The 17,515-nt window shown below is 41.3% G+C and overlaps 1 protein-coding gene across 1 annotated transcript in view; it reads left to right on the top strand.

The window, feature by feature from the left end:
* The window catches only part of MFSD2B (major facilitator superfamily domain containing 2B), a 30,635-nt gene that overhangs the window by 334 nt on the left and 12,786 nt on the right, over positions 1 to 17,515 (top strand). The window contains exons 2-7 of the mRNA XM_026044885.1: positions 533 to 835; positions 4,861 to 4,986; positions 8,277 to 8,401; positions 9,884 to 10,007; positions 12,099 to 12,177; positions 15,403 to 15,578. Coding sequence (XP_025900670.1) covers positions 533 to 835; positions 4,861 to 4,986; positions 8,277 to 8,401; positions 9,884 to 10,007; positions 12,099 to 12,177; positions 15,403 to 15,578 — 933 coding nt within the window. The remainder of the gene's footprint in view (positions 1 to 532; positions 836 to 4,860; positions 4,987 to 8,276; positions 8,402 to 9,883; positions 10,008 to 12,098; positions 12,178 to 15,402; positions 15,579 to 17,515) is intronic.

Below are 17,515 nucleotides of genomic sequence, written 5' to 3'. Positions count from 1 at the left end.
TGCTAAAGCCACAAGTTGAACTTTACATTGACGCCAYTCAACAAAAGTGAGCAAAAAATACAGCTCTGATGTCCTGCTAGATTGAGAACTTTTTTTCATGCTGCTTTAGAAGCTCGTTAGTGTTTTCTGCCCAAGAAAGCTGCAAAGGGAATGAGCATCAATAACAGACAGGCCCAGGGCACGGTGCCTGCGCTCCTAGATAAGGAACCGCAGCGCTGGAGCTCCCGGCACCGGCCTCGCCGGGATGCGCTGCGCCCACAGATTAGCCCTCGTGGTCCCGAGGACGAGGGGGGGTTGTCTAAACCCTCTTTGTCCATCTCATGAGTGAAAGAATTTTTAGTTCAAAAGGCAGGTTTTGGGGGGGTTATTTTTGAGGGTGAAGATGCTTGGTGGCAGAGTGCGAGTCGGGGCGTTTGAGGGGAGCAGCAGCTGTTTCCACAGCAGGCTCCCCAGGTCAAGATGGTCTGCGGTGATCTGATGGCCAACCAACCATAAACTCGACTTCTTTATTTTATTTTTATTCCGTTTATAGGTCCTGTCCCCGCAGCAGGTCGCGGGGCGCTGCCTGCCCCTCAGGGCGAGGCGGGAAGAGCGATGGCGCCGGGCGCTGCGGCGCGGCCGCCGCCCCGGGCCTCGACGCTCGCCCTCGGGCGCCAGAGAAGCGGCTCTTCCCGCCGGGGCCCGGCACGGGGCGGGTTGTCCCCCGTGCCGTCCCGCCCTGCCGAGCCTGGCGGGCAGCGATAGCGCAGGGGGCCGGTTCCCCGTCCCCTTCCCGCCCCGCTCGCAGGTGGCGGCCGCGGGCGCTGCCATGGCGGGCGCCGAGACCCACGCGCAGGTAGGGGCTGCGTGGCGCGGGAGCCGCTCGCGCTGTCGCCTGTCGCGACAGAGGCGCGCGGGGACGCGGCTACTGGGGCGGAGGAGCCGGAGAAGGACGGGGGTAGGGGGAGCTCTTCATTTTTTTTCCAGTAAAACCTTGATGTTGTGAACCTTGTATTCACTTTATGCTCTGTTGGGGAAGAGGGAGCTTCTGAGCAATGAGATGTGCGCTTGTAATTTTTAATTAAAGGTATTTTAAAGGAAATACAGCGTGTTAGGTGCATGGTTTTTCTGTAGCAGTGTTTGAACTTACTGTTCTATTGCATATCTCATTAAGCTGTATTGGTTTACAAAATCAATTTTGTAACAAAATTTTTGGAACAAAATCAAATTTGATATTGAACTGTATAGTATGTGTAAGTTAAACTTTTTTTTTTTTAAATCTGAAAACAGACAACAGTATGTCTTAACTTCATGTGACTCCTCTTCCTCTCRCCTCCTTCCCTCATCCGCTTGCCTTTCTTCTAAAACTTGTAGAAGCAGTTTAAGCTGCCACAACAGCGTGCAACTGTGACCCTGAGGTCTCGAAACAGAATTTTCATCATCAAGATTTTGAATTTTGTTCTTCATTCAGCTACTGCCTACACGTTCAGGTCTCCCCTGGCTTTTTAGAGCGCTTTAAGCTTCCTGTAGGCTTGCACAGGTGAAAGCGAGATTGCTGCTCCTGCAGCGAGGCAATTCAGGTTGAGTCACAGCAAAAGTCTTCAGCAGTTGCTTCTGCTCTTCCTACTTTGCTGCTGGTCCTGCCACTCTGCACCAGAGCAGTTTTATCCTTCCCAAGACAATTTTGGTGTCATGCATAGCAATACTGTGTAGTCTCTGCAGAGTCTGGGGCATTTCATGCTCTATAAAGCCTGCGAGGAATGGCAGTCCCATGCATCTTATCTGGTTCAGGAGTTAAACCTGGCAAGTCAGAAAGCTTTAGAGATATGGATATCCACTTTCTATACCGATAAAGTTTTGGGGTTCGTTTTTGTTTTCCCCCCAGAAAAGAGAAAGGTAGATGAGAAAGAAAATGCTGACAGTAGCAATTAGAATGTAACTTCTCTATGGAAAGAAGTTTCTTTTGGAAAAAAAGATACCTGAAAGGATACAAAGCAGAGTCTGAAAAATTGCTCCTCACAAACTATTCTTGGGCTCCCAAATGAAATTACCAGACAGAAGCTTCAAAACACGGTGGAGTTTCCTGTCACAACCTGGGTCTTTCAGCTGTAGAATTTGGACCACAGCTCTAATATATGATGGCTAAGTATGCAAATGAGCTCAGAACAGAATCAGGCTGAATACATGGATAAATAAATACATTGAATAAATATTCAAGACATCAACTGAGATGTAATCTCTGGTTGTGGAAGCTGTTGGTGATTTGTGCATCTGAGGTTAACTGGACAGATGTCTGTGCACTGGGTTCTTGTCCTGGCTCCTTCTGACAGAGTCAGGACAGTGCTGGGGGGTGGACATGGATTTTTCCAATAGCTTTACATTTATTTCCTTCCCCCATGTCTAGGTTATGGCTTCGTAACTCATCTGTGGGAAGGCCAAGTGAACATTGCTTCACACAGGGGTTTAAACGTGCCCATCTCCCTATAAGTAATAGCTATGTTAGTGGACATAAAATGAGCTGTCAGATTCTGCTTATTCAGGTAATAATGTTCATAAACAGCATCAGTCTCAGGTAAAAACTTCCATTAACTACTGCTATGACCAAAATATCCCCTCTGTTTCAGGGTGATCCTGGAGTGTAGTTCAAAAAGTAGCTGAGGAGCAGGGAATCTCAGTTAGACTTTTTCAGAAAACCTAAATTTTTAATATTTTAAATTAGCTAATTGTGAAACTGAATTTAAAGACACGCAAACTGCCTACAGCCTGTAAGTTTAGATTTGGGTTTGTGGCCCTTACTACAGATGGTCACAAGGGGAAATAAGCAGGAAAGCAGCCTTGTGGAGCTGTAAGATCTCCTGTTTTGGAGGGGAGGAATGGGAGGGAATGTGGGATTTATCTGGCAGTGTCTTTTGTCTCCCGCTTTCAGCCAGAGGTTACACTGTGGTCCTGCAAATACCTGGAGCTAAGAAGAGAAGGACTCGAAAGAAACCTTGATTTTTTTTTCTTTTTTTGGAGGATGCGGGCAGGGGAATGGAATTGATTTAACATAGGAGAGAATAATTTTAAAAGTACCCAGGCCCTGGAGAAAGCTCAAGAGAACTGTGTTGTGAGTCAAATGAGTGAGATTCCATCCCCAGACTTTGCTCTTCTTGTGGGGTCTATAGGAAGCTCTCATCTAACAGGACCACGTGTGAAAGATAATTATTTTGTACAGCAAATATTTATATGGCCTGCTTTGTCTCTTAACAACTTTGCTCTGACCAAGTTTGTCTTGTGACTGATTCCTACTGTCCTTTTACCTGGAAGAGAAATGCCAAGAAGCAAGAAATATAAGCGAGGGCTGCCTGGCTAGCAACATTTAGCAGCCACTTTGCAAAATAGTGGGAGCCACCACTAAAGAGCAAGGGGCTATATTTGTAGTTAGGTCATTAATAAGAGATGTAATTAGCCCAAGCCTTTTTGATCCTTCTCTGTCAAAACAGAGTCCTGATACCCTCCCGATCCCCCTGCTCACTGGCTCACACCCTCTCAGATAAAGCAGCTCAAAGGAAAGCCATCAGATGATGAAAGGTTCTCTCCGGCAGCCTACAAGTTATCAAAACTCTGTTATGTAGTAAAGATGATGGTACTTAGTACGKTACCTAACTTCTGGGAAGTTTAAAAAAAGCATCAAAATGTTATATTTGCATTGGGTCTCGTTACCCTATCTCTAATTTAGCCTGCTCCAATGTAAGAATTATGGGCTTTGCATATTCAGTTCCAAGAGAGGGCAGACCTAGGAATATTGCTGCTCATTTCCCTGTTTTCTGCTTTTTCCTGATAGGAATCTCTAAAAGATGGAATATAAGCATTACAGTTCTTACAAGTCTTAATCTCTGTTGAGTATTTTGTCCTTTTGAGAGGAATACAAGATTAATGGAGGGTCCTTTTCTTCCTTTTTTTTTTATACTTTGTGAAATAAGCTTCGAGTTTTTCAAGACTTTCTACTATTCTGGAACTTTTACTTTTAGAAAACAGTGTTCCTTGCTGGAATTTTTATTAGACTCCACAAATTTTTGTCTAAATTATTCTTATCAAGCCCTGCTTTTAGGTTTAAGCTTACTCTTATTTAGTAATTCTATTAAAGAATATTATTGAATGCTTATAGGTCTTTTCTACCACCTATCAAAAGGAAATTGAGAAAGGATAATTTTACCAAATTTTCAAAACGCCTTTGGTGATTTAGACCTTCCTATGTAGGTCTTAGGCTTCAGAATCACTTCCAAAAATTCCCTGTTAATTTCACTGTCAACTTTCACTGTTTGAAAACTGAAGACATAGAAATTCAAGTAACTTTGTCAAAAACACATCATCGTTTTATGGAAAAGTGAGGAAGAAGTGGGTCACAAATCTTTGGAGTCCGCTTGGACACTTCACTGCAGAGGTTCCTCCCTCTCTGAAGGTTGACTAGTTGCAGTGGTATGGCAGCATATGTTGATTATTATAGTCCRAAAGAGAAACATAATAAAGTTTTCCATCTTTTTTCAAATATGAATTAAGCATTCAAAAATAATGTAAGAGAATATGCACTTTTTTGCTTCTTCTTACCTGTTTGTAGCATTGATCACAAAAATGTTCCTTTGTAATAGATTGTGACAAGTTGATAAATCTGGATTTTAGGAACGCTGTGATCTTGTTTTCGAAGAACCAGGTAAGGAACAAAAATTGTGAAACCCAAGGAATGGACGCCCAAATTGGCCACAGATGTTGAGGGCAGATGAAGGCATTAGTGGAAAACTTGATTTTTCATTGAACGTGTTAACTTCAACCTTCAACCGTAAGCCTTGTCTTTTTACCTTAGCTTTCTGAGCTTGTTTTTTCTTACTGCTTGTTCTGTTTCAGCTCCAAGAAGAATACAGGCTCTCCRTTTGCAGCAAGCTCTGCTATGCAATAGGAGGTGCCCCAAATCAAGTGGCAGGGAGCGCTGCTGCTTTCTTCCTGCAGATCTACCTGCTAGATATAGCCCATGTAAGTAGCAGGAGAAACCTTTATGTCAGTTGTGATATAACCAATAATTCAACTTCTCTAGAACTAATAAGGATAAATTACTACTAAAGCTTTTAAAGTGTCTTGTTATTATCACCTTTAGCATCCTGAAAGTTGCATAAACATGGCTAGAAAGACTTTTTTTTCACTGCTTTTGTTTCTGATTCGAAGTGGCCACTGTTTGCTTTTAATTCAGGTTCATCAGCAGAGCTTTTGGAACTCCAGAGCTGACCCACTTGCAGACACAGGAAATTTTGGTTCTTGGTTTCAAGAATCAAAAGTCCAAGAWGTGAGACACAGGAAACAGTAGTAGAAGTTTCTGCTCATTCAGACTACAGCCTCGTCAAAACCCACTTCATTGGGGCCAGTAGTCAACACAATTAGACATCAATTTCATTTGTTTTGGGTAATTCTTTGCAAAGAAAGCTGAGTAATCCTTCCTGCAAGTTCTTCACTTCCAGTCTGGGGCTTTCTGCTACAGAAACAGACCTGGTAAAACAAAGCAGCAGGAGTCATCCCATTCATACGAGTTTCAGCTGCTCCAGCTAGATTCCAGGGTAGCAGAGGAACAAAGAAAACAAATCCATAAGCAATTCTGCTTGGTTTGGATCCTCTTCTGTATCTCTGTGGCAACTAGGTGGGATAGGCAAAGTATTATAGGAGAGAAAAAAGGCAGAGAACAAAAGGGTTTAGGGAGATGAGGCCAAATTGCAGGGGCTGAAAGAACAGCTGCTGCAGAAGCTCTATGAGTGGATTTCATCATTGACTCCTTTTGTTTGCTCAAAGGAAAAGAGGTCCTGGAGCAGATACAAATACCCATTTACTGTTTGAGATGTAGACAGGCAGAATGAGTATATCAGGACTTGGGGGGAGGGAAGGTCAAGGGAGTGGAGATGTCCAAAAATTGGGTTTATATTTTTCCTATGGAAGCCTGATACAAGAAGCTGAAGTTTATAACACCAAATATTGCAAGTCTCTTGATAGATTATCAAGCTTTGCCACCATGATATGGTTGGTGTTGAAAGCTGTCAAGTTCTTAATGTCTTCCTGAGACCAAAATCACAGGATTTAGAAAAGGGACCAATTTTGGAGATCAGTTAACGGTGGCCAAGGGGTGGTGTGGAAGGTGAGAGTGGAGGATGAAAGAGGGAGTTCTTGGAGATGCAGCTCTGACCCCAGCTGTTTCACACTTACTTCCACGACAGCACTACAACCCCCTGGAGATAGTGTAGGATGAACCAGATGAAAAGGCACTAATTCCCAATGTGCTTATAAACAGGAGGTTCCCAATCTTCTTCCTGAAACACCATAATTTTGCTGGACATTTGTAGTAATACACTTACTATTTCATAAAAGGGCTTAATTATTTGTTCATTGATGGTTTAGTTAGTCCCCAAAATAATCCTGCATGACAAGATTAATTTCAGGGCCTCTCCAACAGAACTGAATTCCCAAGGGGTTTTCAACTTATTTTTAGGGGAGAATATGTCATTTTATAGTCATTACCTGGAATTAATTTGTGTCCTCTTAAGGGGCAAAACTAATTCAGCTATTCCTTAGAGATGGTGAAACTCAGATGTGTAATGGTTCATACATAATCTATACCCTTTCCAAGAAAAACACATTGGTATTCATCTTCTGTAGATGACTACTCTGTTTGCATCCCATTTTTCATCTAAATTATGAGTATAAACTGAGGACTAGTGCAAACTAGTGATGCAGTGCCAAACCTCACAGAATCCTTGAGTTGAACTACTAGAAAACACACAAAAATATTCCCAATAATAGGCTGCTGTGCCTATCCCTGTTCCTTTTAGGAATGACATGACATGCAGCAGTGGAGTTCCTGGAGAGACACTGTCACTGTGGCACCACTCCCAACACTTCTCTGTGGGCTTTCTAGGGTAGGGTACGTGTCGTGGAGCTGGTAGTGTCACCAAGACTGGCTGCCCCTGCAATCTCACCTCATTTGAGCTAAAACTTAACAAAGGGGATTGCAGAATTGATCAGTATCTGCCTTGAAAAAAGGGCATTCAAGCTAGTTTAGAGATTGTTGCTTCTTTCTTTCCCGYTCTGAGGGAGACAACGCTCTGCAGATAGGGGACTTGCACCACCTGGAAGCTGCAGGACACTTCCCAGGAGGTAATAAACTCAGTAGAAAGGGAATACGAGCTCGAGCTGGGTGTTTTATCAGCTGCATTCACCAGGCCCTCAGCTAGCTTCAAGCACTGACAGCATGAAAGAGCATAGAAAATGCAGATTTTGGCTTCTGCCACTGTTTAAATCCAATAGGCTGCTTCAGCAATCTGCATTTTGTTTCTTGTACCTTTTTTTTTTTAAGAGAATTAATTTGAGGCACATTCAGGATTATATAGATTTCAATGACTCTTCTCAAGCCTCTTCTTCAGTGGCATGGACTTGGCACTGAGAAGAAAAAAAAACTTCTTTTTTTTTTTTTTTTTTTTTCAGCCACTATATGATTTAAATTCCTAAACCCTCTACAGACACACATAGAAGTAAATGTATTGCCTAGGATAAACTATATTTCTATTTATGCCCTTATGTATGGACTTTCTAAGTAAATTTCTTTTTTTTTTCCATTTGGCTATTTTATCTGTATGTAAAGTGGGAACATTTTTCAAGTGTGATTTGTTGGACTTAGGCTGGCAGCTTCGATTTCAAGAGTGGTGCATTATGCAGTTCACTTGTCACAGTTCAGTCCTGSTGGATACAAGTTATCTCTGGAGATGGAAAAGATGAAATTCATGGAGATTCATTAATTTCATTATGGAATTCCATGATGAAATTCATGGAAACAGCTACCTCTGCTTTTAACTAGTTTTGGGCGAGATAAAGATCTGGAAATGGGGCTGTGTGGAGAATAAAGTGAGGGAAAAGTTTGAGAGGGACTGGCTGCTTTTTATGACTAAAACAAAATCTATGGTTACCTGGCCTCTATTTGACTCCTTTTCCCAGTTTCAAATATATCCATAATTTCTTCCTTGCAGCTTTCCACTCCGATCCCTTCTTGCACAGCATCTGTCTTGGTCTCTCCTCTATCACTCAATTATCTCTCTCAATTATTATCACGATCATCACACTCAGTAGTGTAACCTACAGTAATTTCTCTGACAGCAGCAGATGTTTTTGGTAAATGTCCTGCTATTATTCTTTAAAATACTGTGATTCTTTCGGGAAAGTTGCTTTTTTTTGCTCTTTCATTGTGTTGTGGAACAATGGCCCTGTTTTCAGCGTTGTGTCTGTACTTCCAGATCACTCCATTTCATGCCTCTTTGGTGCTGTTCATTGGCAAGGCCTCAGGTGCAGTTACTGATCCTGTTGCTGGCTTTTTTATTAGCAAAAGTAGGTGGACCAAAATTGGCCGTCTCATGCCTTGGTAAGCAGAAATATATGTGTATATTTACATAGATGTATTTGAATATTTTCTGTGCGAGTGCTGTATTCATACATTCATTTCATTGAATTAAACTGTACTTTTCTTTGCCTTTTCTTCCCAGACAGGAGCAATCACATTAATTCTATATATATCAAATTGAAAAGAAAAATCCTCTGCCATCTCTTTCGCTTTAACTTGTCCTTCTATGAAAACATACAAGAAATTTTCTATCACTAGAGAAACAAACAAATGAAGATACAGTTTCGTTAAGCAAACAGGAATCTCAGACCTAGAACCTTCCTGAACTTGCAGCTGGGTTTTCATCTCTCTCTAGATTCTTTTTAGTTGGAGATGCATTGAAATTATCCCTTTATTTTTGTCTTCCATTGCTGACCTGCTATAAATGGAAAATGTAGAGACAGAGAAGCCCAGAACCTGCTACTTTCCTACACATACGGGAAAACCATTGTTTTACTAAACTACTACCCCCGTTTCTCTTTTGTTTTCCACCTTTTTCATTCCCGATTGCAAAATAATCAGCTGAGCCCTCATGTCAGTAGAGCTGTTGTGAAGGGATTAATGATTTCTCTTCTACGTGTTCGTTGTTGTTGGTCTTGGGTCTTGGTCATCCAATTACATTGTTTTATATATGATTTGCAAGAATACAGCAGAGCTTTGGTGCTGCTGTGGGTCAGGCTGCTGGGCAATGAGTGCCCCTGATCACCTCTTTCATATGATGGAGTTAAAAAAGTGGTGCTTACCTTTAAGCATTTTTAGGCCAATGTAAATCGAATTGTTAATTATGGCAAGATCTTGAATTTAAGCTTGAGTTTAAGCTTTTGTGATCCTCTTTTAAGTCACCTTCTTCCTTAGGCGTTCATGGTTTTATATTGGGAGCAATTAGGAGTTTGGCTGTTGAGTTAAATGGAACAAATATGACCATAGGGTATTACATTCTAGAATAAATGCAGGCCACGGGCATTTTTGTTTTGAATTGTCCCTAACCTTTTATGCTATTTTCAGCATTTTTGAGTGTATCAACATATTTACATTCGTTTAAAGTAGCAGCAAAAAGGCTAAATTGAAAGGAAAATAAAAGGCATTTAAACTGAAAGAGGGAATCCTTGGTAATAAGTAAGATCATGTGAAAACTGGTAAAGCATCTTGTGATGTGGTATGTACAATATATGTGCAGCACAATGTGGTCAGTTCTATCTAGGATATTAATTTAATTAAATAGAGCTCGTTTCCTTCAAGAAAAGAGCTGTTTGTGCATTTTTTTTTTTCATTTTAAAGAAGAACCAATTTATATTTTGTCTTAATTTGTGCATTGAATGGGTGCTAAAATTTGATATTTAAAACATGCTATCTATTTACCAAATCTGCACATAAATTGCACTGTATTGATCATCAGCAGGAAAACTGAGTATCTATTGCTGTCATTGCACTGAAATTGCTGATACGTGTTGATCTCCTTTGCAGGATGCTGGCGTGTACCCCCTTCACAGTAGCCTCCTATTTCTTCCTGTGGTACCTGCCTCCTTTTGTAGCAGGGAGGGTTGCCTGGTACTTGACTTTCTATTGCCTTTTCCAAGCACTGACCACAGTAAGTAAATTACAGCTCACGATGCTCTCAGCAGTAACACACTCTTCCCTTCTGTCTATATTACTGTATTCTGCCTTAGTAAATTGAGGTTTACCACTGCTCACTTTATATTTTAACTTACAGTGAACTTTAAAGGAAAGGCAAATGCCACATCAGAGYCTGCTGGTTAAAGCTAGCAGATGACTGGATAATTCAGCCACTCTACCTCCACTCACTTTGTTTGGCAATTGAGACTAAAGCTGGTGACTTAGAAGTGTCTGAAAAGCATGCACAAGAAAGGTAGTCCACCTGAAGCCCAGCAGCACACATTTGAGGACAGATAGTGTCAGAAACCATTTCAGCCTTTTGGAAAATTAACATGCTCTCCTGGGAAATCAGCTCATTCTTGAGTAGATCATCAGAAACATTCACTTAGACATGTAACTTCTCACAGCCTCTGTTCTCAGTGGCAGGTTAGAAGGCCAGATAAGCCTGTGGCTCTTGTTCTCAGGTGAAAGGCTCACGGTGAAAGACAATGAAAGTCACTGATAGAGAAGCTGTGTTGCCCCTTTTGGTAGCTAAAATCAAGGTGAACCAATCAACATGCTCAGCTTTTCTCCTGTTTGCATGTGTTTTGAACCTGGGAATTCTGCATTCCTGTGTCTAGCTGGAAGGTTTCCCTAGATCCTTTCATTGCTCTACACAAAGGTGGTCCAGAACACATTCAAAATGCCTTAAAATTATTTTTCCCCTTTCTCTTATTGAGGCAAAATGTAGGATTACCATGCCAGAGCTTTGAAAAAGTTCACATTTTTCATTCTTAACAGAGGTGAATAGAAAGAGATTTTGTATATAAAGTAGGATGATAGGTAGAATAGAGTAGGATGAGGATGGCCAGACTTAATTTGCTTGGACACTGACCTCTCTGGAGGTGGAAACAATGAGTTTCATGTTTCACTTGTTCAGCTGGGCTCATGCACCACTTTTCAGTAATCTGTGAACCACAATTTGTCCTGTCTCTGACTGTTTTCCCAGTCACTGTATAAGCTGATGCTCCTTGCTGGAGAACAGGATTTGGAGTAGAAGAATTGTGTTACTTCTTACAGCAATRCAGACAACTATTTTTGAACCATGGCAGTTAATTAACTTTATTTATTTGTACATCTTTTTGGCATCTTTTATAAAATAGGCCTCTTGCTTACCTACTTTACAAAGAGGATGATGATCTGTAAGTATTTATATGGCGACAAAATTCTTATAAGTATTTTTGAAAGGATAGAGAGTAAATTACTTCATTATGGGATTGTCACTGAAAGAGCTGGAGGTACAGGATGAGAAAGGACAAAAGCAAATGCTAATTCTGGAAGTTTRACCTGTCTGCTGCTCCAAGACTTTAAAAGTACGTCTTAATGTAGCACTATGAGGAGASGGTCCCACTCATGTCAATACCACCCAAAAGATGAGGCTTTTGAATTTAATAACTATTTTTAGGTAAGGACTATGGGTGGTACGGTCTCTCTTGCAGTAAAAGTGGGGCTCATCTCTAAGCAGTACATGTTACCAGGGCCACATTTCCTCAAAAACTATTACATGCAAAATTACATTTTGCCATTATTACATAGCAGTGTGGGTTTCTACATGTTCTTAGCTCATTTTAGGGAATACATGGCCAAATGGTGCTGAAGACCAAGCAGTTTGTAGTTTTCATAATTAGCCCTTTGAATTACATAGTCAGATGTACACTGAGAGCATCTGGGGGATTTAGGCAGTTTTCTGGTTTGAATCAAGTGGTAAATTCATCTGTCTAGGGCTTTGCTTCCTAGTTAGCTCAAGCCAGCACCGTGATAGTGGTGCAAAACACTTGATGGTTTATAGCCTGGCTACAAGGACCTTTTCCAAGGAAGCTGGAGGAGCACAGCATTAAGGAAAATCCTGTTGCTAAGTGGTTATTCATTATTTGTGTTATGAAGGAGACTCCTTTCCTCTTACAAGCTTTACAAGCCAAAATGGAAAGGCAGGACTTTGTGCTTAAAGAAGTACCTTCCTAAGTACCTAAGGAACCCAGCACCTTCCCTGAGATGCTTCCCTAAGCCCTGTTCTTTCTTTGTGTAGTTATTCCAAGTCCCGTATTCTGCTCTCACCATGTTTCTCAGCACAGACCAGAAGGAGAGAGATTCTGCAACCGCATACAGTGAGTGTGAGCGGGGCTTTGTCGTGTAGATCGGGGCCGGACTCTGCTTAAAATCACTCTGTATAGGAAGTTTCTAACATTTGGTTGAAAAGGTTAAAAACATTCCTAAAACTGGACTTCCACRTGAAAATTTTTAAAACTAAGGAAGTGTATTTCATTGGTCTCGTAAATAATTTACTTTTTCTAGTTAAGTAACTGGCATTAATATTTTGTTATCCCAGGAGAATAATTATTCATTTRTAGGTGATTTGTAGAGGGGAAAAAAAAACCTATATAGTGATGATCTCCTTTTACATTATATATTTTAAATATTTTCCTTGTATTTACTTTGATTTTGGGAGGCGTTATGTGTTCACATCATGAATTCAGACCCCTAACCTGTGTTTTCTGGCTTGTACACTAGATCTTATAGAACCAGAGTAGTTAACCTCATGGAAAGGGGAGAGTATTTTTGCSTGCACGTTCACACCAACTAAAATCTCTCATTTTTTTATTTCATCTGTGCCTGTTTAATTCTAACAAATGACAGGTATTTCAAGGAAAGATATTGTTGTAAAATGACCACCGCTCTGACTGCATAAGCTAAAAGACCAAGGGCTTCCAAATCCTATTTCTGACTCCTCAAGCAAAACYTGACGGAGTTTTACTTTGAAGCCAATCAATCAGTCAAAAAGAGGAGCAATGAAAATCTTTTCRAGCTATTCTGTATAGATCATAAATAGCACATATGTAAGAACAGTTTCTATCCTTCCTACTCTGTTCTGCTTTGTTCTGCTGCCTTCCTTGTTATGTAACTGCCATCTCTCATGGCGACCAGCATTAACCAGGTAAAGGAAGAAGACTTCTTAAATGCCACACTAAAGACTTTTCTGTGTCTTAACTCGTTCTTTGGTGTTGCTTTAGACTAACTTGTACATTTTTTCTTATGTCTGTTTTCTCCTCCTGGCAAGAGCTGTTTTTCTGTTAGTCATTCCTCAAAATCCTCGCTTGAGTAAGTTGAAAACAAAACCTGGCCAAAAGGTCTAAAAGATCCTGTCAGAAATTCTAGATATAATATCCCCTAAGCATCCCAATCCCTTCCCAGCCACAAGGAACATTTGTACTTTGCATTATTTCTCAAATATTTCAAGAGAAAGCCTGGCCTAGCAGTCGGGGGAGAGGGCTAAAGAGCAAGAGATTCCAGTTGTGCTTCATCTTTGGCACTGACACCATGTTCTGAGTCATCTGGCCTAAATTCTAACTCAATCCATGCACCTAGTGCCTTTTATTGTTTCATTTTTGTGTCTTCAGAGGCTGCAATCCAGCTAAATGTGCTTTCCTATCTGCTAGCCCCATGTAATGCCTCGCGGGCATGTGGCCTGTGTGGCCATAAATGCTGCTGAGCTCCATGGCTGAGAGGTGCTGGGCATTTATAGTCATTTATAGTCATTTTATTGCTCAGCAAAGGGCTTAACTTTAGAATGGAGTCATCTTGCTAAGCCAAGTTACGGATGTGCAGTAATTTTAACTTTTAAAATGTCATTTGTGGCAATTTGCCTTTATATTTGTTGGGAGACAGATTTTCCTGGGATGGTGATRACTGTGACAGTTTTTGTGTGGATTTTTTTGTTGTTCTTTTGTTTGCTTTTAACAAGGCCTTTCTTAAGCTCTCCTCTCTTGCCTCTCTCTACATTTCATAGAGTTCTTGTCCATAGACTTTCCTGGATGCAATCAGTTGTTCAGGCATTTCTTCAACTGTTTAAAGGAAAACATCTGTGTAATATGAAGTGATGTTTCTTAAAAGGGTTGGGATTAGTGGTTTCACTACCCTCTACTGGAGCTAAGTAGAACTGCCATATTTTTTTGCCCTGCTCCTTGCTCTAAGTGCATGCTGGAGACACTGCATTCCAAAGTTGTTTTCATTCGACTTACTTTCTGGGCAAAACAGAACCCGTTTCAAGGTAGGAACTGCTTTCTGAAGAGTCTCTTTTCTCAATCCAAGTGGAAAATAACACATTATAAATACTGAGCACACAAGAACCTTGAAACCTTCCAAGTTCTTAGTGTAGAAAATCTTAGAAAATAAGATTTGGTAATGGGTGCAATTCTGTTGCACCTATTGGGTGGTGYTCCTGAGCTCTTTGCTGTGCAGGTACTTGGTAAACAGCATGTGAGGTGTCCCAGATAAGGTTTGGAGAAGAAATATGTTTCTTCTATCTTCTCCCCTTGTATTTATGTAACATAAATCTTCCATGTAGAAGCATTATCTATCTGGAAACATATTAGCAGTTCCTAAAATCTTCCAAGACTCCTAGGAAGTCTTCCAAGACTCCTTCCTTTTCCTGGTTTATCTTTCATGGTGCTTCTGGTCTTTGTTACTGCCCTGYCTGAGCATCCTATAATTTCTGTGTTTATCCTCTTTGAGGTAGAGAGGTCCCTTTACACAGACGCAGAAAAGATCCAAGGCCACCTAGGAGGGTGGTGGCAGAGGAGGGAATTTGCATGAACTTGCATTTAGGGGTTTTTGTACCATTTCTCGCTTCTCAGGAGTGTATGACAACCACCAGGGCACAGGGCACCAGTGAGTTGATGGATGTCGTGGGGCCAGTGAAGGACAGTAAGTGAAAAGAAGTCTGGTATTAGGTCAGTGAGAAGGCTCCCCTGAAAAGGTCCTTCTCCCAGGTCAAGGTGCCTTGGAGAACTGACTGTGGCTCTAGGCAGCTAAGAGCAGCATCTGCTTTTTTCAAGAACTTCACAGCTGCACTATCTCCACCATAAGCCTGAGGGAGGTATCATTTCATTGTGCAGTTGGAGAAACAAGAGGTCTGAGCAGATAAGTGGCCTGCAGACTGTTTCACAGAGCCCCTGTTAACTCCAAGATAAAAGGCCTGATGTGATGTCTCCTCTTCCTGCTTTGGAAAAATGCCTTTCATCAATTAAAATGTAGCTCAGCTGGGATTTTTGAGGTGAAATCCCCTTGTGTCTCTCAATCCCAGCCATGCAGACTCTGCAAGAGGCTCCTCTAAAAGCTGAACAGAAAATAAGGGTCTAAACTGTCTTTCTTTGATACTATTCTATTACTGACCATTCAGTTCTCCTGCTTTCCATATTGCCTTTTCTGCTTGCTCCCTGTCAAACAATGATTGGTTTAAGAGGTTATTCTTTAGCAAGACAAACGAGCAGACCTGTGAACAGCAGAGCAACCRAGTTCCGTTCCTGAGTGCACATTTGTGCTTCCTTCTGTAGGAATGACCATGGAGGTGCTCGGGACCTTGATTGGAGCTGCGCTCCAGGGGCAGATCGTGGCCAGCGCTCACGTCTCCCACCAYTGCACCACGAATGTCTCTGCAAACACGAGCAGCCAGGGCAGCTCCCTGCACGAGCCCAGTGTCCCTGAGCCCTTGGACCCCTTGTCCCATCCCGTAAGTGTCCCTAGGAGCAAAGAACACTTGGGAAGAGGGGCTGGGGGAGAGCTGGTCCTGCCATAAGCCGCACTGCTGCTTTCAGTGTCTCCCCACTTGATAGCTCATTAAGTGTTTGTAAAACTACTTGCTAGGTAGCTTTTAGTGTGTATTTTAACAAGAGCTGGAATAACATCTATTCTTTGTCTTTAGCTTCTGGTGAGCCTTAGTTCAATGCAGAAAACTAATGTGCTGCTACAGCTGGTGACCTCTGGAGAGGAGTAGCTGGGGGAGTTGCAGTTTTTCAGCTCTCTCTCTGTTTCAGACCTGACGAAACGGGAGTGTGTCTGAAAGGCTGCCTGTTTTTTTCCAGCTATATGAGTTGGTTTAATTAAAGGTATTACCTTGTCCTACAAATCTCATTCTGGTTTTGTCCTTAAAACATCATTCCTACAACTTCAGCACTTAAAGTGCAGCTCTGCAAAGTTACTAAATCAGTGATTAAAAAGAGAAGTTTCTTTGAATCTGTGTTTCTTTCTCTTGTTTCTTTGTTTGATGTGAACTCATTTGTTCTGAGGTTTTCCTGTTGATTTGATTTGTGTTTTTCTGTGTTGTATTCTCCGTCTCCCACTCCTCTGGCAGCCTCTCCTGCTTTGCAGATGAGTATTAACCCATGGAGGAGAACGGCCTGGATTATGGTGTCCAACCATAATGGTTGCCCCATGGGTGAGGTTCTCTTCCCTGCTTGTTTTCTGCCCCTTTTCCCAAAAACCCTAGATCATGGCCAGATACCATAATGTAACTGAACTCTACCAACCCCAGTCCCTACCACCCTGTTTTGTGAAGACCACATTTTTTTTGCCTTTAATGTGACCTGGCACCAGTTTGGTTGTGTTACAGAGCATGCATGGCCAGGGAGCTGCATGGAGAGCTGCACGATACGGTTTGTAAAAGGGCCAACAAATGGTCTAGGGGAGAATCCTACTCAGCTTGTCCTAGGGGAGAATCCTACTCAGCCAATAGCCTTAATAATTTAAGTGGACAGAGCTCAAATTACCCTTAACCAAGAATGAAAGCATTTAATTCAGTTGCTTTGATAGATATTTTGAGCTAAATTAACTAATAGGTACAAAATATGTTAATAGATACAAAAATTATAATTCACAATAAATTCTTTATCCTTCTGTTTCCAAGCCTATTCTGTCCTGGCTAGACCATTTCTGGGGCTGACATTAACTTGTTTAAGTGAATTCAGGTACCTTCACTCTACTGCATGATGTGGTCAATGAGATCTGTAGCATGTAGTATAAATCACTTTGTGATTTCCTTTCTAGCTCAGATATAAAAACCATATATAAAAAAATAGCCCTGCCTGCCTTTATTTCACTCTGTCCCATTCTGAAATATAATTCTATTGCAAAAGTTGCCATCTTGAGTATTTTCGAAACTTAAGTGGTTCATATAGCTAGTTTTGCATCTATGCTATGCTTAGATTTGTTAGTACATTCTTGTAATTGGATGACTATTTCCCAACTGGCCCCTAAATTTATAATCCTGTCATTTGCAGCATATTGCTGAAAATTTGGAATTAAATTTTCCTATCAAATCAGTGTGTCACAAACATCTGCCCCCAGCTCTGCTACTTAGCTTTTGTAGCAGAGAATAAAACAAATCATTACAGGATACGAACTCAAACTGTAATTTTAAATCTTACCTCAAGAACCAGTGTAATCAATCTGAAGCATTAACTGTAATTTGTTGGCACAGGAAATATCCTTTGGAGGATTTGTTCCCCGGACTAATAGGAAAATTAGTTTGAGTAAATCATTAAGCATCTGGAAAAATAAGCATGTGATGTACCATTCTCTTTTGCGCTTTCTCTCTCTTCCTCTCTCTTTCTCTCTCTTCCTCTCTCTTTCTCTCTCTTTCTCTCTCTCTTTCTCTCTCTCTTTCTCTCT

Source organism: Nothoprocta perdicaria, unplaced genomic scaffold (assembly GCF_003342845.1).
Source record: "Nothoprocta perdicaria isolate Ctin4 unplaced genomic scaffold, notPer1 scaffold_39, whole genome shotgun sequence".
In the NCBI taxonomy this organism is placed as follows: Eukaryota; Metazoa; Chordata; class Aves; order Tinamiformes; family Tinamidae; genus Nothoprocta; species Nothoprocta perdicaria.
The sequence above is the reverse complement of the archived record's forward strand: the minus strand, read 5'-3'. Positions and strand labels throughout refer to the sequence as shown.